The sequence below is a fragment of the Bos grunniens genome, chromosome 10 (genome assembly GCF_055505025.1).
Source record: "Bos grunniens cultivar Pamir isolate PY7600 chromosome 10, Bosgru_T2T1.0, whole genome shotgun sequence".
Taxonomy (NCBI): domain Eukaryota; kingdom Metazoa; phylum Chordata; class Mammalia; order Artiodactyla; family Bovidae; genus Bos; species Bos grunniens.
Genome location: NC_141174.1, coordinates 66,106,497 through 66,123,369, shown reverse-complemented (window position 1 = coordinate 66,123,369; position 16,873 = coordinate 66,106,497). Strand labels below are relative to the sequence as shown.

General features: G+C 58.2%; 1 protein-coding gene across 1 annotated transcript in view; it reads right to left on the bottom strand.

Moving 5' to 3' along the window:
- The window catches only part of SPTBN5 (spectrin beta, non-erythrocytic 5), a 37,030-nt gene that overhangs the window by 2,664 nt on the left and 17,493 nt on the right, over positions 1-16,873 (bottom strand). The window contains exons 25-54 of the mRNA XM_086321798.1: positions 16,670-16,774; positions 16,087-16,254; positions 15,417-15,566; positions 15,081-15,272; positions 14,790-14,885; positions 13,095-13,409; positions 12,230-12,343; positions 11,914-12,035; positions 11,511-11,673; positions 11,087-11,275; positions 10,742-10,819; positions 10,304-10,476; positions 7,876-7,966; positions 7,593-7,739; positions 6,580-6,717; positions 6,245-6,507; positions 5,896-6,082; positions 5,462-5,674; positions 4,798-4,994; positions 4,483-4,687; positions 4,052-4,246; positions 2,991-3,146; positions 2,559-2,776; positions 2,230-2,419; positions 1,830-2,006; positions 1,578-1,682; positions 1,104-1,262; positions 873-944; positions 323-414; positions 103-185 (exon numbers count right to left, since the gene is read on the bottom strand). Of these exons, the coding sequence (XP_086177924.1) occupies positions 103-185; positions 323-414; positions 873-944; positions 1,104-1,262; positions 1,578-1,682; positions 1,830-2,006; positions 2,230-2,419; positions 2,559-2,776; positions 2,991-3,146; positions 4,052-4,246; positions 4,483-4,687; positions 4,798-4,994; positions 5,462-5,674; positions 5,896-6,082; positions 6,245-6,507; positions 6,580-6,717; positions 7,593-7,739; positions 7,876-7,966; positions 10,304-10,476; positions 10,742-10,819; positions 11,087-11,275; positions 11,511-11,673; positions 11,914-12,035; positions 12,230-12,343; positions 13,095-13,409; positions 14,790-14,885; positions 15,081-15,272; positions 15,417-15,566; positions 16,087-16,254; positions 16,670-16,774 (4,753 nt within the window). The remainder of the gene's footprint in view (positions 1-102; positions 186-322; positions 415-872; positions 945-1,103; positions 1,263-1,577; positions 1,683-1,829; positions 2,007-2,229; positions 2,420-2,558; positions 2,777-2,990; positions 3,147-4,051; positions 4,247-4,482; positions 4,688-4,797; positions 4,995-5,461; positions 5,675-5,895; positions 6,083-6,244; positions 6,508-6,579; positions 6,718-7,592; positions 7,740-7,875; positions 7,967-10,303; positions 10,477-10,741; positions 10,820-11,086; positions 11,276-11,510; positions 11,674-11,913; positions 12,036-12,229; positions 12,344-13,094; positions 13,410-14,789; positions 14,886-15,080; positions 15,273-15,416; positions 15,567-16,086; positions 16,255-16,669; positions 16,775-16,873) is intronic.

Here is a 16,873-nt window from a genome sequence, read left to right as displayed (position 1 = left end):
GAGGTAGTAGATGTTAAACATCAAAGGATGCACTGAACGCCGGCAGCTGGGGGCCCAGGAAACCAGTGCCCCGCCCCCCCCCCCCACTCCCCCCGGACCTACCTGTCCAGCTGCTCAGGGTGCCCCGCCAGCTCCCAGTCTGTCCTGCAGATGGCACTGCAGACAGGGTCTCTCCTGCAGTTAGCCTGCCACCCAGACAGTAATGCGTCAAAATCTGCCTCCCACGTGTGTGGGGACCCCTGCTTCCAGCCCCCTCAGCTGCTCCCGGAGGCCGTGCCTGTCCCAGGCCCGGCCCGGGTCTCTACCCCGACAGGGCCCTCACCTTAAGGAAAAAGTGTGTTTTCCATCATGGTGATCTCCCGGCTTCTCACGCTGCACTCCTACGAGGTCGAGGGAGGCTGTAGAAGCCGTGTTCTGAGGAGAGATTGTGTGTGTGTGTGGGGTGTCACTGTCTCTGCTTTTCCCTGGGGGCCCTTTGTCCTCTGCCTACCCACCCACGCTCCTCCTGGAGCAGGCTCAGCTGCCCCCCAGGGTCCCAGGGCAGCCATGCGGCAGGCTCAGGCTGGGCCGTGGAGGGAGGTGGTGAGGCCACAGCAGCCTCACCGGAACCTGAGTGTGTGTCCAGAGGCTCCCAGGGAGGGAACTGGACTGAACCATGGTGCCTACGGGCAAGGGGGAGCCGGGGGTCGTCCAGGGAAACCAGAGGGAGGAGGAAGGGCCCGCCCCCTGCTGGGTGAGGACAGAAACTGCGACGTGGTCCGGAGGAGCCAGACGGTCCTAAGTTGGGGGAGGTGGGCGCCAGCCCCCTGGCCCTCAACCCTTGCGTGGCTCTTGCGGGGCAGCTGCTGCAGAAGCAATCTCCGGGTACTCACCTGCCTTCTCCCAGGCAGGAGCTGCTGCTTAAGTTCCAAAATTCCCTCCGTGGTGGGGACACCCTTTGCATTCTGAAAATGCAAGAAGGGGCCTGGGAAACATCAAGACCAGCACAGACGACGGGTCCCCCTCTGGAAAGTGGATGAGGCACCTAACCGTCTCCGACTTCCTCATCCCTGGAGACAGACCCCCTGGTGTTGCAGTGCTGGCTCAGGCTGTGGACTCCTTACCCCCAGGGTCCCCGCTGTGCACTCCGGGGAGACGGCGGTGAAGCGTATGCAAGACTCAATGGGGACAGATGGCTGCTGGTCCCCTGTCTCAGTCAGCTGTGCTCTGGGCCACCAGCTTCTCAAGGGTTTCAGCCCCTTCACCTGCTGCTTCTGTTCCACCTTGGGGAGGGGAGCAGCCAGATGAGTCAGACCAGGCTCTGGGGGCTCCACACCCCAGCCTCTCCTCCCCACATCCCTCCCACCCAGACAGAGCGCCTGTCTCCTCACTGTTCTTCATCTCTTCAAGCTCAGAAGTCCACACTGTGCACCAGCCCACCCAGATGTGGGGTGACAGGACCTTGCAGCTGGCAAGGGAAAGAACAGGGCTTTCCCCAAGGCTCAAATACTGGCTCAGTGCCTGGGGGGATCCCAACCCTCAGGCTGAGACAGGACACCCCTGTCTCCCAGTGCCCCCTCACCCCAGCCTCTGCTCACCTCTGCCTCCTGCTGCAGCCGGGCAAACTTCTCTTCCTGGGAGGCCAGCAGCTTCTCTAAGTCCTTGTGTCTGCAGAGCAGCAACTCCACATCAGACAGGGAGTGCTGGGGAGAAGCAAGCCAGGGTGAGGCCCCACCCATGGGGGTGCAGAGAGCTGGTCCCTCAAAACCAGCCCTGGGGGCCAGGGAGAGGAACAGCAGGCTGTAGCTGCCAGATGGTGCGGCCAGCTAAGGGGCAGGGCCTTGGCTCACCCCGCAGTTGGGGTCCAGCAGGAGGCCCTCCCGGCAGGCCAGCCAGGCCTCGGCCTGGTCCAGCTCTTGCCGCAGCTTCTGTAGACGCCAGCTCTCCTCACAGCGTTCCCAGCGCAGGGCCCAGGCCTCTCTGAGTGCCCGCAGCTGCCTGTCCAGATCCTGCAGACACCCAGTTACCTGGTGGGAGAGGGTGTTGTAGGTGAGATGCCTACAGGGTGGGGCCAGGCTGGAGTGCCCAGCATAAGTGTTGAGGGAAGACCGTGAGGTCCAGACCCTCCTGGTCTCTGCCCCCCTCTATCTGCCCACTGCCTGGCCTTCTCCTCCTGCTCAGGGATTCTGAGGCCTGGGGTAATGGGGCTGTGTGCCCAGCTCAGCTCCAGATCCGTAGCCATGCTCGCACCTCCAGGGACATGCAGTGGCCACTGTCCACCAGCCGCTGCCCTTCCTGCTGTACGTTCTGGGCTTGAAGGCAGTACTCTTTGATTTCTCTCCCCAGCTCCTCATGCAGTGCCAGGAGGCCCTCAGCCCGAGCTATATCCCCAGCCAGCTCCTCCGAGGACACCAGGGCCTGCTTCTCTGTGGCCCATGCTCTGCGGAGTGAGGAGGGGAAGCTGCTGTCAGGGCCAGGGGTGCAGACTGGGGTTGGGGGCAGGGCATGAGCTGTACCAGGGGATGAGGTGACCCCCACCCTGCAGGGCAGAGTTGAGCCAATGACCGGATGCCACCTACAGCAATTCCCGACAGCGTCCGAGGAAGGCATGGCCCTCAGCAGCCTTCTCCAGCTGCCGATCTTGCTCATGGACCTTTGCATTCAGGGTGGCCCAGGCCTCCTGCACCCCCGCCAGCTGCTTGGCCAGGCCCTCCTGAGCTGCAGGGTAGAGCTGGCCCAGGCGGCAGGCCTCCGTCTGCACCTGTGCCACCTCCTTTTCCATCGCTGCCAGTTCCCTCTGCCGCCAGAACACAGAATCAGCCTCATCCCCCCATAACCTGATGACCACTCCTCTTCAGGAAGCACCCATCTTCGCTGAGGAGTCAGGCTCTGCTTCCGGATGGACAGCTCCCCGACCTGGGTAAGCAGGCCCTCCCTTTCCTTCCCAACTCTGGGGTCCCCCTACACAGGGAAAGAGGTCAGGTGGGCAGGCCCTGGGGGTGGACCCTCACCTCCAGACATCTGTGCTGTTGCTGCAGAGTCTGCACTGATGACAGGCTTAGGTTGAAGGCATCTCTAGCTACCAGGGTGGCCTTCTTTTGCATCCGGGCCTGGAGCTCAGCTGCTACCTGCTCCAAGCCTCGGACCTCACGGGCGGCAGCTAGGTTCTGGGAGAAGAGGGAGGGACCCTGGGAAGAGCCAGGGTCCTCTCTCCCTGGAGATGTGACCTCCTGGGCCACTTTTTAAACAAGGAGGTCCATGGGGCTTGGTGATGCATTCATGACCACCGGGCACAGAAAATGTCCCAATATGGCCCCTGATCAATGAGCGCATAATGTTAGTGATGATGGGGTAGGGCCCTGGGGGCGTTCTGTGGGAACAGGGTCTTCAGTGCCCAGTTCATGAGCCAGGTTGGAGGACAGGGGACTAGGAATCAGGTGGAAATGAGCCCACGGTGGGGAGGAGGGTGGTTTGGGGGACCTGGCTGAGATGAAGAGGGTTGCCTTAGGAGTCTGCCCAGCCAGGACCCTGAGTGACAGCATCGCCAGGATGCGGGCTCTGTCAGGGCCTCGGGGACCCGGGCTGCCTCCCTAGAAACCGCCAGCTGTGCCTGAGAGCGAAGGCTATGGAGGAGCGCTGAGATTTCCTTGGCGCCCAAATCCGCTCAGAACGTCTAGATGAGGAGAGGGAAGTGGTGGCGAAATCTTGCCCAGTTAGTCTGTGTCTTAATAAACCTGAAGTCTGCGCTTAGAGGGAGCTTAGAGGGGGTCAAGAGCTGGCCAGACAGGCTTCCTGTTTCTCCTTGGAGGTGTGAACTATACCAGGAAGAACCAAATCAGTGGAGAAACTCAGAGAGGGCTGAAGGTGGAAGACTGAGACTTGATCTGCTTGGCACTAGGAGTTAGAGGCATGCACACACGCACGTGCACACACACACAGAGTTACAGGCAGCCACCTCCCTCCACACACAGATAGACATGCACACACACACCTGGGGTGGCTGCCTGGCCCAGGAAGAAGGCACAGATGTCCCTGCCCCTTGTCTGCCCCAACCGGGCCCAGGGGCACCTACCTGTGTGCGGGCTTTCACTGCCTGATCCAGCCTCTCCCAAGAGGCCTCAATGCGACTCCTCTGTGCTTGAATCTGAGGAGAGCACCTGGGTGCTGCTCGTTCCAGGGAGCCTGCCCGCTCCCTCAGGGCCTGCACCCTAGCCTGCCCCAGGCTCTGGACATCCTTCCTGAAAGCATCGAACTTCTCTTCCAGCAGCTGCAGGGTACAGGACCAGGGAGGTCAGTCTGGAGGTGGTGTCCAGCAGCCCTCAAAGCTGGCAAAGAGCTTGGCAGTATCCGCCACTTCTGATATCCCTTGGCCCTGCCCTTAGAACTGCCGGGCATCCTCCCAGAGCCCAGAGACCCCTCACTTCCCATGTGCCTCCCAACCCCACTCTGCCCTTGCAAGCCACTCAATCTCCTCTCCTCCAGGTTCGCTCAGGAGTGACTCACCTTGACAGCCTCTAGGTCCTGCCCGTAGTCCTGGGACTCGGCAGTGGCCACTTTGCTGGCCAGCCAGGCATCCAGGAGCAGGGCTTCCCGCTCCAGCTGGTGGAGCTGCAGCTGCTCCTTCAGGCCTTGCCCCCTACTCTCCACTCTCTGCAGCAGCCCTGAGTGGGCGTCCCTCACCGCATGCATCTGGGCAAGTACCTTGGGGCTGCAGCAGGAAGGACAAGCCCCCTGGAGCTCTTAGGCCTCACACCTCCTTGGGGGGGGCCCCTCCCTGCTCCTCCCTGCTCCTCCCTCCTGGGCCTGGCTCCAGCGCACCTTTCTGGGTTCTGCCCACTCTCAAGGAGGGCTGCTGTCTGCTGCAGCCTCTCAATGCGCGTGGTAAATCCCTCCAGGTCCTTCCTGGTGGCCTCCAGCTGCCGTAGGAAAGCCTGCGTGGCCTCGGCACTCTGACCCATATCCTCGATGTCCAGGCCACAGCCCCGTTCTTCCAGCCAGGATTCTGCCTCCAGGAGCTGGGGTGACAGCACAGTTTTCCCTAGGCGGTGCCCTCCAGGACTCACATCTTTGAGTTCATGGCCTCAAGAATTAGAGCAGTGAGTGGTTCCCAGCCTGGCTGATCAGAACCATCAGAGAGCTTGAACAACTCGCTCTGCCTCTCTCTCACCCCGTAAGATTCTGATTTGGTCTGGAATGGAGCTGAGTGTCAGCACTGCTTCCAAGTTCCAGGTGATACAGATGTAGAGCCTTGATTGAGAATCGCTGGTTTAGACAAAATAGCAAAACCAAACCAAACCAAAGCCAGTGGGCTCATTTTCTGGGAAACATGCTGAAGGAAGACCTCGGGGTCAGGAGACCACTTAGTGGAGGCGACAGAAAATGCACAGAGAGCCTGGAGCCCCACCTGGGGGTGACCTTCCAGGCCTGCCTACACTCTGGGTGCCCTCATGCCCACCCTCTCGTGCCCTGCAGCATCCTTTACCTCCGTCAGGAAGTACTGGGCCTCCTGAGCCTGCTGTAGCCGCCGACGCCTCTGTGCAGCCTCTGCCCGCAGGCGGCCCATGGCGTCCTCCAGCTGCTGCACTCGGGCAGCCACATCGCGGGCAGCAAAGTGCCCAGCCTGTACCAGCTTGCGCCCTGTGCCCACCACCGCCCGGGTTAGAGCCTCGTGGCTGCTCATCTCACTCTCCAGGCTCTGTGGAGTCAGAGGAAGATGGCATGGGACATGCTCCTGGGTGCTCCTTGGGGGACCTGGGAGTTATGTCCAAAGCCCAGTGGGACCCCACAGATTCCCCCAGACAGAACCCTGCCTCCTGACCAACAAAGAATCCTAGGACCCCCAGAACCTCCCGGAGGCAGAAGCTCCCAGAACCAGAGGCGACTGTGGGCACAGTCCCTGTCCCTCTAGGCCCACACCTGGTGCTTCTCCTGCAGGCGCCGCAGGGCACTTGGGCTCTGGCCACAGTCCCGGGCGGCCACCAGGAGCAGCTTCTCCTGTACCCAGGCCATCTCCTCGTCTGCGTCCCTGAAGAACTGCAGCAGCAGGCTCCGGGCCTCCAGGGCTGTCCTGCGCTCCTGCAGGGGCGCCCGCAGGCTCTCGAACCTGCAGCGGTGGAGGGCGGGCCAGCGGCAGGTGGGACCCCGGTTGTCAGGATCTGGGGCCAGACTGTGACCCGCACATCACTCACTCACTCTGTCCCTCGCCATGGGCTGGGCAGGCCCTGAGGAGCTGGGCTGGGGGACAGGGAGGAGGGGTGGGTGTTACCTCTGAAGCAGCCGCTGGGCCTGCTCTTCCACGTCTCGGGCCAGGCAGTGACCTTCCTGGACACAGGCCTGGGCCTGGGCTTGGCCCAGCAGGGCCTGTGCCCGCCCGACCTGCCTGTCCACTGCTGCCTCCAGCTCCCCCTGATCCCCCAGGAGCTCGTCCAGCCCAGGCTGGTCCTGGCCCCCGATGGGGACTCTCAGCTTGAGCTCCACAGGCTCCAGCCAGCTCTCCAGTTCCTCCATGCTCCGTCGCAGACGCAGGGCCTGGGGCAGAATGCGAGTGTGAAGAGGAGAGGCCAAGAGCTGTACCCAGCCCACTCCACCACGCAGCCTCACCTCACGGGCCTCCTGTAGCTTGGCTGCCCTCCTCTGGCTCTGGGCCTGCAGCTCCTCCCAGAGCTTTCTCAGCTCCTGCAGCCGCTCCTGGATGGTCTCTGAGGCCAAGTGGCCATCCTGTAGCAGCCTCTGCCCCTCCTACAGCCACAACACAGAACATACCTCGTGGACTCAGGACTGCTGGTCTCAGGGCTCTGGGGTTGCCTTCAGCTACCAGTCCCACCGTTTCAGAGTCTGCGTGCTAGCTGTGTGATCTCAGGCAAATTCTTAACCTCTCTGAGCTCATTTTCCTTATCCATATAATGGTGATAATAATGGGTATTTTGTTTAAATGGGATCAAACATTTCACATACTTGGCAGGGCACTTAATATCAGAGGGAGGCAATCTGGGACCAGGTCGTGCCCTTTGTAGGTGGAAGAGGGTAAATTTAAAAGGTGCTATGCTTTGACTCGGAGAAGGCAATGACAACCCACTCCAGTACTCTTGCCTGGAAAATCCCATGGAGCCTGGTAGGCTGCAGTCCATGGGGTGGCTAGGAGTCAGACACGACTGACTTTCACTTTTCACTTTCATGCATTGGAGAAGGAAATGGCAGCCCACTCCAGTGTTCTTGCCTGGAGAATCCCAGGGACAGGGGAGCCTGGTGGGCTGCTGTCTCTGGGGTCGCACAGAGTTGGACACGACTGAAGCTACTTAGCAGCAGCAGCATGCTTTGACTCCTACACCCAAAGGACAGCTGGCTGTGCCCTGACTCTCCATCCTCTGACATCTTTCCAAGAGTTTTAAAAACTATCATGCCAAAACGCAGTCCTTAAAATTCTTGAAAAGGCAATATTTTTGGAGAGGGGGTGCCCCAGGGAAGCCACTACCCGTTGGTGCCTTGCATGGCATCTGTATACAATGCACTCGAAGGTCGGCCACCCCAGCTGTGACTCAGGGCCAGCTGCCAGGGCTCTGTGGGGTCAGCTCCTTCTCTGGCCTGTAGCCGGTCCCCAGTGCCCAGGGCCTCACCATCTGCAGCCTCTGTTGGTGGTGTGCACGGGTGTCCAGCTCCGCCTGGAGATGCTGTTGTTGCTGCAACTGGGCCTGCAGGTCCACTGGGTCCCACCAGCCCTCTTCCAGGGCCACCAGGTTCTTCTCCCTCAGCCAGGCGGCCATCTGGGCACACAGGGAGGATGAGGCTCTGCTGCCTAGGGCTCTCCTCCTCTCTAACCCCTGGGATGTCCTGAAGAAGGGTGGCTTTCCTCTGGGCAAGCCCTTCCCCTCATCACAGTTGCTCCCCGCCATGGCCCACCTCACAGGAGTCCTGCAGGAAAGACTGCAGTTGCCTGAGCTCCTCCAGCTGGTGGCAACGGGTCCTGGCTCGCTCCAGGAGTGCCTCTTTCCTGCAGAACGAGGGTCTCAGGGGCCTCGGGTGTGCTTGCTGGGTCCCGGAGCTGCTACATGTGTGTGTATGTGCACGTATACACACACACATGCACAAGTGTGCCCTTCCATTTCAGGACAGCCCTTTTCCCCATTTTTTAAAATCTGATTTTTAAAAATTGGAGAATAGCTTTACAATGTTGTGTTAGTTTCTGCTGTATGTGAATGTTGTATGTATACATGTATGTATGTATACATGTGTATGCGTATATCCCCTCCCTCTTGAGCTTCCTTCCCATTCCCCAACCCCAGCCCACTAGGTCATCACAGGGCACTGAGCTGAGCTCCCTGTGCTTTCCAGAAGCTTCCCACTAGCTCTCTACATTACACATGGTGGTGTATATATGTCAACGCTACTCTCTCAGTTTGTCCCAGCCTTCCCTTCCCTCCCCGTGTCCACTAGGCCATTCTATATGTCTGTGTCTCTATTCCTACCCTGAAAATAGGTTCATAAGTATGCATTAATACATGAAATTTTTCTTTTTCTGACTTACTTCACTCTGACTCTAGGTCCATCCAGTTTTATTACTTTTTATGGCTGAGTAATATTCCACTGTATATACATGTACCACACCTTCTCAATCCATTCATCTGTTGATGGACATTCAGGTTACTTCCATACCAGGACAGCCTTTCTTGTCCTTTCTTGTGTATCAATTTACCCTGACTCTGGGATTTCGTTTAAAATTTAGAGACACGCTCTACTTCCCCTTATTAATGCTATGAGCTGAATCGTGTCCTCCAGACTCCTATGTTGAAGTCCTAATCCCCAGTACCTCAGAATATGACTGTTTTTGAAGAAAGGCCTTTAAAGAAGTAATTAAATTATACAAGGTTATTTGTATATGACACCAATATGACTGGTGTCCTTATAAGCAGAGATTAGGACACAGACATTTACAGAGTGTGTGATGACAAGGAGAGGCCTCAGGAGAAACCAGTGCTGCCAGTATCTTAATCTTGGATTTTTGGCCTCTGGAAATATAACCAAATTTCTGTTGTTTAGGCCTCTAGTCTGTGGTATTTTGTTATGGCAGCCTCACAAACTAATCCAGTGTCTAAACCACTTTTTGATCATATACTGCTATTAGTAAGAATTTTTTGGTATGTATTTGTATGCATACATATATGTGTGTGTGTGTGCACACACATATACATGCTGATTTATATATGTGTATACCCCTGGGCCAATATAGTAAGTCCATTACCATATGAACAAAAATAGCAGTTAGGAATGAGATCTATTAGAGAGATAGGAAAGGAAGTTCTAATACCCCCAGTCACCCCACCAGGGTCCATACATGCCTCCCACCAGCAGAGTCCCCACGCTGGTGTGAGTGTGAACACTTGTCTCTTCCTGCTGGGGTTGCCAAAAGGTGTAAGGGGGATAGGAGAGATGTAGAGAATCTTGGTGGAATGAAAACAGCCCCCTAGAGGATATGGAAGACTTAAAGGGAGGGGTTTGGGTGGCCCTGCCCTGGGGGGTGCAGGTGGGCCTGCCAGGAACCATCCAAGGAGACTGGGCGGGGAGTGTTGACAGAGACCAGCAAACCAATATTTTCCATCTGTCAGTCAACGACCTTGGGTACCCAGGTGAGGTCCATGTGCAGGCGAGAGGAGGGGAGAGGTCACCAGCGCAGGAACCACAACACTGTGGGCCCTAGTGGGCTCTTTGGGAAGGATAGAGACCCCTGCTGATCTGGGATCAAGATTTTCCATATCTGCCTTGGTCTAAAGTCTGAGGGGCTGGACAGGCCACTAAACCATATAGGCTCTTATGAGGAAAACAAGCAGAGATTGGAGCCTCATAGCCATGTGGGCTTCAGTTACACGGGCATAAGAAATCTGCCAACCTGCCTGTGTGCCAGGACATCAAGGGTCCCTTCCCCATCCTGAGCACAACCCTGAGAGGCGGTATTGTTATCCCCTCACTGTAGACAGGAGACTAGTAAGGAATGGGTTCCAAGACCCACCGTGAGCGGGCTGCACAGAACCTCAGCAGTGTCTGGCTCATTGCTGCGCTCTCTGTGGCCTCTTCGTGAGGCTGTCTCTCTCTCAGTTTCTCAAGCCTGTGCTTCTTTGTAGAAGTTACCTTTATCTTAGCAGATGGACCGTGTGCTGTTTGATTCCATAACAGGCTGACACACTGCAGGGTCGGGACAATGGGGCCCCAGCACCTGAATTCAGGCCTTGGGAAAGGCTGGGGAAGCCCAGGCTAAGGGGAGAAGGACAGGGGAAGAGCCTGATGCCTGTGCCAGCCCACCAACCACAGCCCCTTCAGCCAGGGCCAGAGGTACCTCAGAAGCATGGCCTGGCACCGACTCAGCGTGCCCTGGGCCTCGGGGTGTCCGCCCTGGAGCAGGCTGCGGCTGGCGGCTTCCAGCGCGCTCATCTTCTCCGCCTGAGCCTCCAGGTCCTGCTCACGCACCCTGTGCTTCCACAGCAGGGTCTCCACGTTGGCCAAGCAGTCCTGGGAGGTGATACTGTCTACAGGGCTGCCCTCCCAGTCCCCAGCTACCTGCTTTCCTATCAAACACATCCCCCCAGTCCCTCCAGGCTATATCTGACTTTAGATTCTCAACCGGGAAAGGTATGAGGGAGAGGGGTCAAGTGTTAGAATTTCCAGGGCTTGAGGGCTGGGAGCTGCCCTTGGACTGGAAATCTCAGGCAGCAGTGGCCGGTTTGATCCCTAACGCTGCTCTGGCAAACCCTCCCTCACTCCTGCTGGCACCTACCCCCAGACCCTCACTGGCTGGGCAGGCTTCCAGGCTGGAGAGCCAACTTTCCATCTGCTCCACAGAGCTCAGAACCCGCTGTCGAGAAAGGAAAAGGCAGGAGAACGTAAGTAGAGGGTCCAGTCACGGCAGGTAGGTTGACCCTGTGGGTGGCCCAGTGGGAAGCCAGGACTGGGGCCTGGCTCAACAGAAGGGGTCACAGCAGGCAAGGTTTGCAGTGGGTGAGGTGAGTGGTGGGTGGTGGGAAAGGCCCCTGGCACAGCAGCCTCTCTGGCTTTGGCTTTGACCAGGGGCAGTGGGTTTAGTACACGCACCAGTGGTGGGGGTGGGATGGAGGCTGCCTACCTGTAGTTCCAGGGCCTGATGCAGGTGGAGCTGGTGCTCATGCCAGGCCCCTTCCAGGCTGTTCAGCTCCTGATTAAAATCAGCCAGGGCCTGGCGAATGTTGGGGGTGGATGGGTGCCCCACAGCAAGCAGTTGCTGCCCTGTGCGCTGGGCCAGGCTGATGCTGTCCATTCGGGAATCCAGCTCAGCCTGTAAGAGGACTGGGCTCAGATCCCAGAGGCTGAGGCTCCCTGAGTGGGAGGGAAGAGGGCCAAGGGGAAGGAGGAGAGGTGGGGAAGACAATTGAGGGGGCAGGATGGACGAGGGGAAAGGCAGAGGCAGCCGACACAGAAAGAACCCAAGACAAAATTGTGGTCACAATAAGGGGGAGGAGGCCAGAGAGGAGATGAGATCCGGGAAAAGCCCCAGGGTCTGGGCCGCTCACTTTGAGTTCCTGGTGTTCCTCCAACATGTGCTGGACCTCCATGAGGCTGCCGGGGCTTCTCCGGGAGTCCAGCTGAGCTCGCAGCCTCTGGGCCCAGACCAGCAGTTCCCGAAGCACTGCCTGCAGCTCCTGAGCTTGGTGCAAGGCGTCCAGCGACTCCTTCCTGCCCACAGGACCCATCAGCTAGTCCCAGAGCCTCCCAGCCCTTTTGCCCCCGTGCCCACCAGTGCTTCTGTCCCTGAAACGCTTCAGCCAAAAAAAGGTCGGAGGGTTGGGAATTAATAGGCTGGTGATACCGATTGTTATTAAGGGCAGAGAAAGACTCTTAGGGGAAGGCTGGGGATTGAGATGCTGCAGGGGCTGGCTCAGCAAGAGGTGAGGGAAAGAGACCCGAGGTTTGTACCACTTCTGGATCCTGCTCTGGAGCTGCCGCCAGCTGTCCATCATCTCCTGCTGCTGGTGGCTGAGGCCGTGGGCCACCTCAGGGCTTCTCTGGCAGACTCGGCCTGCTTCACGCTCTAGAGGCTGTGCAGGAAGCCAGGGTCAGGGGCTGGGGCCAGGAGGCAGGGGGCGCTCAGAGGAGCCCAGCCTGCATCTGAGAGGACCTGGCTGTCTCTTGAGGTCCTGACAGCTCACCCCTCCCCCCATCCATGGTGCCCAAGGTCCTTTGGATGCTGTACCCTGGGCCTGGGCCCTCCCCCGACTCCCCAGCTGCACACCTCCACCTGGGCCTGGAGGAGGCCCATTTCCTGCTCCAGCTCCTTGTGTTTCTGCTTCAGCCTCTGCACATTGTCCAGATCTTTCCCACAGTCCAGGGCCTGGACCAGGGCGGCCTGGGGAGGAAGGGGGTGTTACTATTGGCCTTTGCTCCAGCTCCTTCCTTGTGGCAGAGGGGTCGCTGGCCACAGAGTTTCTGTGTGGAAAGCAAGCGGCCAGCCTGATTCCCTTCTCAGTGCCTGGCATGGGCTGGAGCAGGCCGCTGGCCCTGACCAGGTGTCCTTCCTGCTGTGAAGGAGGAAGGTTCCCAGGAGGAAACTTGGGTCTGGAGGTTCCCAGCGGCAAGAACCTCTATGGTGTGGAGCCTCCACATGCACTCTCACTTGACCCTCATTCCTTCACAGGGAACCGAGACGGACCAGCCTGGCTGTGTAGGAACCAGACGGGCAGTAAGAACAGATCTCTCTGCATGCCCAGACCAGGGCACCACCTTTTTAACACGGTGCTTCTCAGGCTGTGTACAATTTTCCCGCCTCTGCCAGCGTTTTGGGCAGGCGCCCATGGGTCAGCTGACACATAGCCCAGCAAACCTCCTGCGGGTTCTGGCTTTGCTCAGGGACTTCAGAGGACACATGGGGAGGAGGGGTTGCTCCGGCCTCTGGACTCATGGGAGAAAGGAGGCAGGTGGGGCCAGCCTCCAAGAAGCAAATCGGGGCTTCTAGGTCCAGAGTTGACTCTAAGAGCCCCTGGCAGACCCACTGATGGCCCCCTAGTGGGACCTGCCTCCAAGTACCCAGATGAAGAGGAGAGGTGGGCCAGGGGTGGGAGGCAGGATCCCCTGGCTTCGTCAGCTCCTCCACTGCTTACCTTCTTCCTGACCTGCTGAGTGATGTCATCAAGCTTTTGGGACAACGTGTGTATTTCCAGGGCCACTTCGAGCTGCTGCTGGTATCTGAGCAGGTTGCCATGGAAACTGTTCCACCTGAGGGAGAGGGTGTAAGGCTGAGTCTGGGTTGGACCCTCAGCCCCCTCTCCCAGCCCCACTGCTTCTGGCTCTGGGACCGGCCTGTTGTTGAGCTGCTGCTGCCGCTGCCTGATGGTCTTGAGTTGCTCCGTGTCCTGAGTCTTGAGCTGTGGTGAGAAGTCACTGATGCTTCTGATGCGGGCATCATCTACCGTGTCCTGTAGGGGTACAGGGTGTGGGCATTGGTGGCACCAGCTGAGCCCCTTCTTTGTGCTGCAATCTCTACTTGGAGGGTCTGCTTGGGCCCGAGAGAGCGTGAGGAACAGCTTGTTTGGTGGTAGCTGCTTCCTCTGTGTGGTCATCCCATCCCATGCCTGGTGCACTGAGCAAGATACTCTTGGGGCAGGAAGCCCAGGGGAGGCTCACTGGGAGGACAGGCATGCATTGGTGAGCATAAGCTTTTAAAGTGAAAATGCATCTTCTCAGGATTAGAAAGCCAAGTAAGGGCCTGAATGAAACAATGAGCACCAGTCTCCTTAGGTTAGGGTGTCCCTGTCCCTGGGAGCCACCAGGCTGAGAATGGCACTGTGGGGAGCTCATGGCCACAAAGGGAGAGGATCCTCGACAGTGGGAGGGCTGCAGGCGTCCTGCCCCAGGGACAGCACCTTGCGTTGGTCTACATTTCCAAAGCGCTTCCCAAGAGGTGTCTCATGTGAGGTGAGAAGGGAAGGGGTGTTCTCTCACAGAAGCCAAAGCAGAGCTCAGAGACCGACATGGTGAATTTATGGCGGAGCCAGGACTCAAGCCCAGCTCAAGTCTATCTAGCACTCTTTCTACTATAGCATCTGGAACAGCAGCGGCTGTGAAATCCTACTGGTAAAGGCTCTTATATTGAAGCGCTACAGCCTTTTACAAAGTCATATACTTCATTCAGCGGGTGAGGTTAGCAAGTCTGGGCTCTTAATACGTGATTGTGAATACACTTGGCTAATTTCTACACCACCTGAGAGAAACTGATTTTGGTGGTGTGTATGAGGGGGTTGGGGAGGAGATGTTGAGTTGGTTGATGAGGAGGGTTCTGAGCCACTGAAGTGTATTGATTAGCCACTACATCCAACCATACATGCATTCATTTAAACATTTTTTGGGAGAAATAATCATAGGTGCACAGGAAATTGCACCAGTGTATAATGAAGGCCCATGTACCCTCCCCCAGCTTCCCCTGATGGTAACAGCTTATGTAACTATAGTGCAATATGAAAACCAGGGCATTGACTGGTATAACTATTAACTACACTACAGATTTTATTCAGAGTTCAGCAGTTTTTACTCGCACACATCTGTGTATGTGTGGGAAAGTATCGCTCTAGGCAGTTTTATCATATGTATAGATTCCTGTAACCACCACCATTCATATATGCTCTCTTACCTATGAAGGAAGCAGTATCCCCACTTTAAAGATGAAGAAACTAAGACTTGGCAAGGTGAGAGAGCCTGTCTAAGCAAGCGCAGGTAGTAAGCACTGAGCTGACACGAGGACCCGCCTCTGGCTCCAGAGCCCACACTGGGTCACTATTTCCTGATGCAGGGCACCTTACCCCGGCCCAGACTCCTCGGAGCTTGCGGAGCTGCCTGTGGAGCTGCTGGCAGTGCTCACGGTCCTGGCCCAGGTCGCTGACATTCACCATCACCTCCTGTGGGGGCCATGGGTTGGGAAGGCTGTACTCTGAGCACCCAGCCCTGGGGGCACCTAGCTCCCAGGCACCCAGCTGCTAGGGGCAGTGGTGGGGCAGGCGGTGACTTGGGGAACTTCCTGCCGGGGCTCCCTCCTCCATCTGCCAGCCCCATAGCCCCACTGCCAGCTCTGTCCCTACCCAGCAGGGTCTCACCATCTCCTGGATCCAGGCCTCTGCAGTGTCCACTCTCTGCAGGAACTCCAGGATGTTCCGCTTGTCCTCCAGGTCCTCGCCCCGGAGAGCCACTGCCTGCCTCAACTTCTCCCAGTGCTCCTGCAGCTCCCGCAGCCTCTGGGAGACCTCTCCCACCAGAGGGTGGCTATGTGCTAGGAGAGCCTCGCCCTCCTGGGGAGAGAGGGGAGATGCTGGTCGTCACTCTTCCTCCCGCTTTTTCTCCATCACAGGCTCCCCCTGCCTCAGACCTTTCCTCTTGGCCATCTTGGAGTCCTCACTGTGGGTCAGCATGGGGGCTGGGGGCCTGGCTGTTACCTTGACAACAGAGGTTATGATTTCCTCATGGGCCTGGACCTCAGCCTCAAAGGCCTGGTGTTTCTGCAGGTGTCTCAACTTAGCTTTCAGGTCCCCAGAAGGGACTGGCTCCTTCAGCTGCTGGAGTTGCTCCTGGATCCAGTCCTTGGCCTGGTGGGGGTGGGGACATGAGTCTCACAATGCTGATGGTCCACAGAGATGTCCCACACGCTTGCCCTCAGCTGTGCCCAGGCAGTGGACTGCTGGCCCGAGGGGAGGGCTGGGCAGTGCCTGGTAAATAAGATCCAGCGGTCTGGGCCCAGGAAGACAGCCCCAGCTCAGCTGGTCCCCCAGCCGCAGGAAGGGGCTGGGCAGGGACCTTGGGTGGGACCTCATTTTGGAGGTGAGACTCGCTGGCCCCGGGACCCTGGACTGATCTGCTCCCTCCCGGTGCCTCTCTTTGCCCTGGGTCTGCAAGAGCTTAGGAAGCAGAGGGGTCTCCACACACAGGGTCTTCGAATCAAACGTCTAGGCTCCAGCATGGCCTCTCAGAAAGCCATTTAACTCTCCAAACTTCAGTGTCCTCATCACAGGGCTGTGGCGAGGCCTGAACAAGCTGCGAAGGTGGACATCATCTGGAACTGGGAGACGTGGCCCGAGTGCATGGCACTGGGCTGGGGTGGTCTCTGACCTGGGTGGCGGCCCTGATGAAGGCAGCCACCAGCAGGGAGGTGTGCAAGGCGTGTCGCCGACTCTCCACCAGTTCCTTCACCCGAGCCCGGCGCTCCAGCACTGTGCAAAGCAGATCCTGTGCCCTGGGGCCTCCGAGCATCTTCACTTGCTCACACAGGGCTGCCTCCTGTGGGCAGAGTCAGGGGTCAGGGAGCAAAGCCTGCTGTTCTTCCACTCAGAGGCTGACCCACAGGGAAGACCCGCTCTCGCACTGCATGGCTCAGGGCTGGCTGGTCCTCCCAGCAAGCCAGAACCAGCCCTGGCTTTCACCAGACTGCCCCCCTTGGCTCCCCATGACCATGTGACATGGAGCCACATGGCCCCGTGTGCCTGCGGTGTGGTCCACTCTGTTCCAGGCCCTCCTCCTGAGCCATGCATCCCATGGCTCAGTCAGCCCTGACCAGGGGCTCCTAGCCCCTCCAGGTCACCCCTGTACATCAGCGTTACTGTGGGTACACACCAAGCCCCCCACATCCCCCACTTAGAACTCCCTAAATTCCCAAACTGCCCCCATCCCACCTCTGACTCCCTGAATCCATCACCTTCTCCTCCTGTGCAGCCAGCACCTTCTGGAAGGTCTCATGCTTGCGGATTAACTGCTCTACCTCTTCCACTGAGCTCCCCAAGGCACTGGTTTTCAGGAGGACCTGTTTCAGTCCATGGAGAAGTCAGAGAGGCCACCAGGGATGGTTCAGACAGTCAGCCCCCACCCCCCATTTGCAGCCATCTGGGCTGAGGCAGGGCAC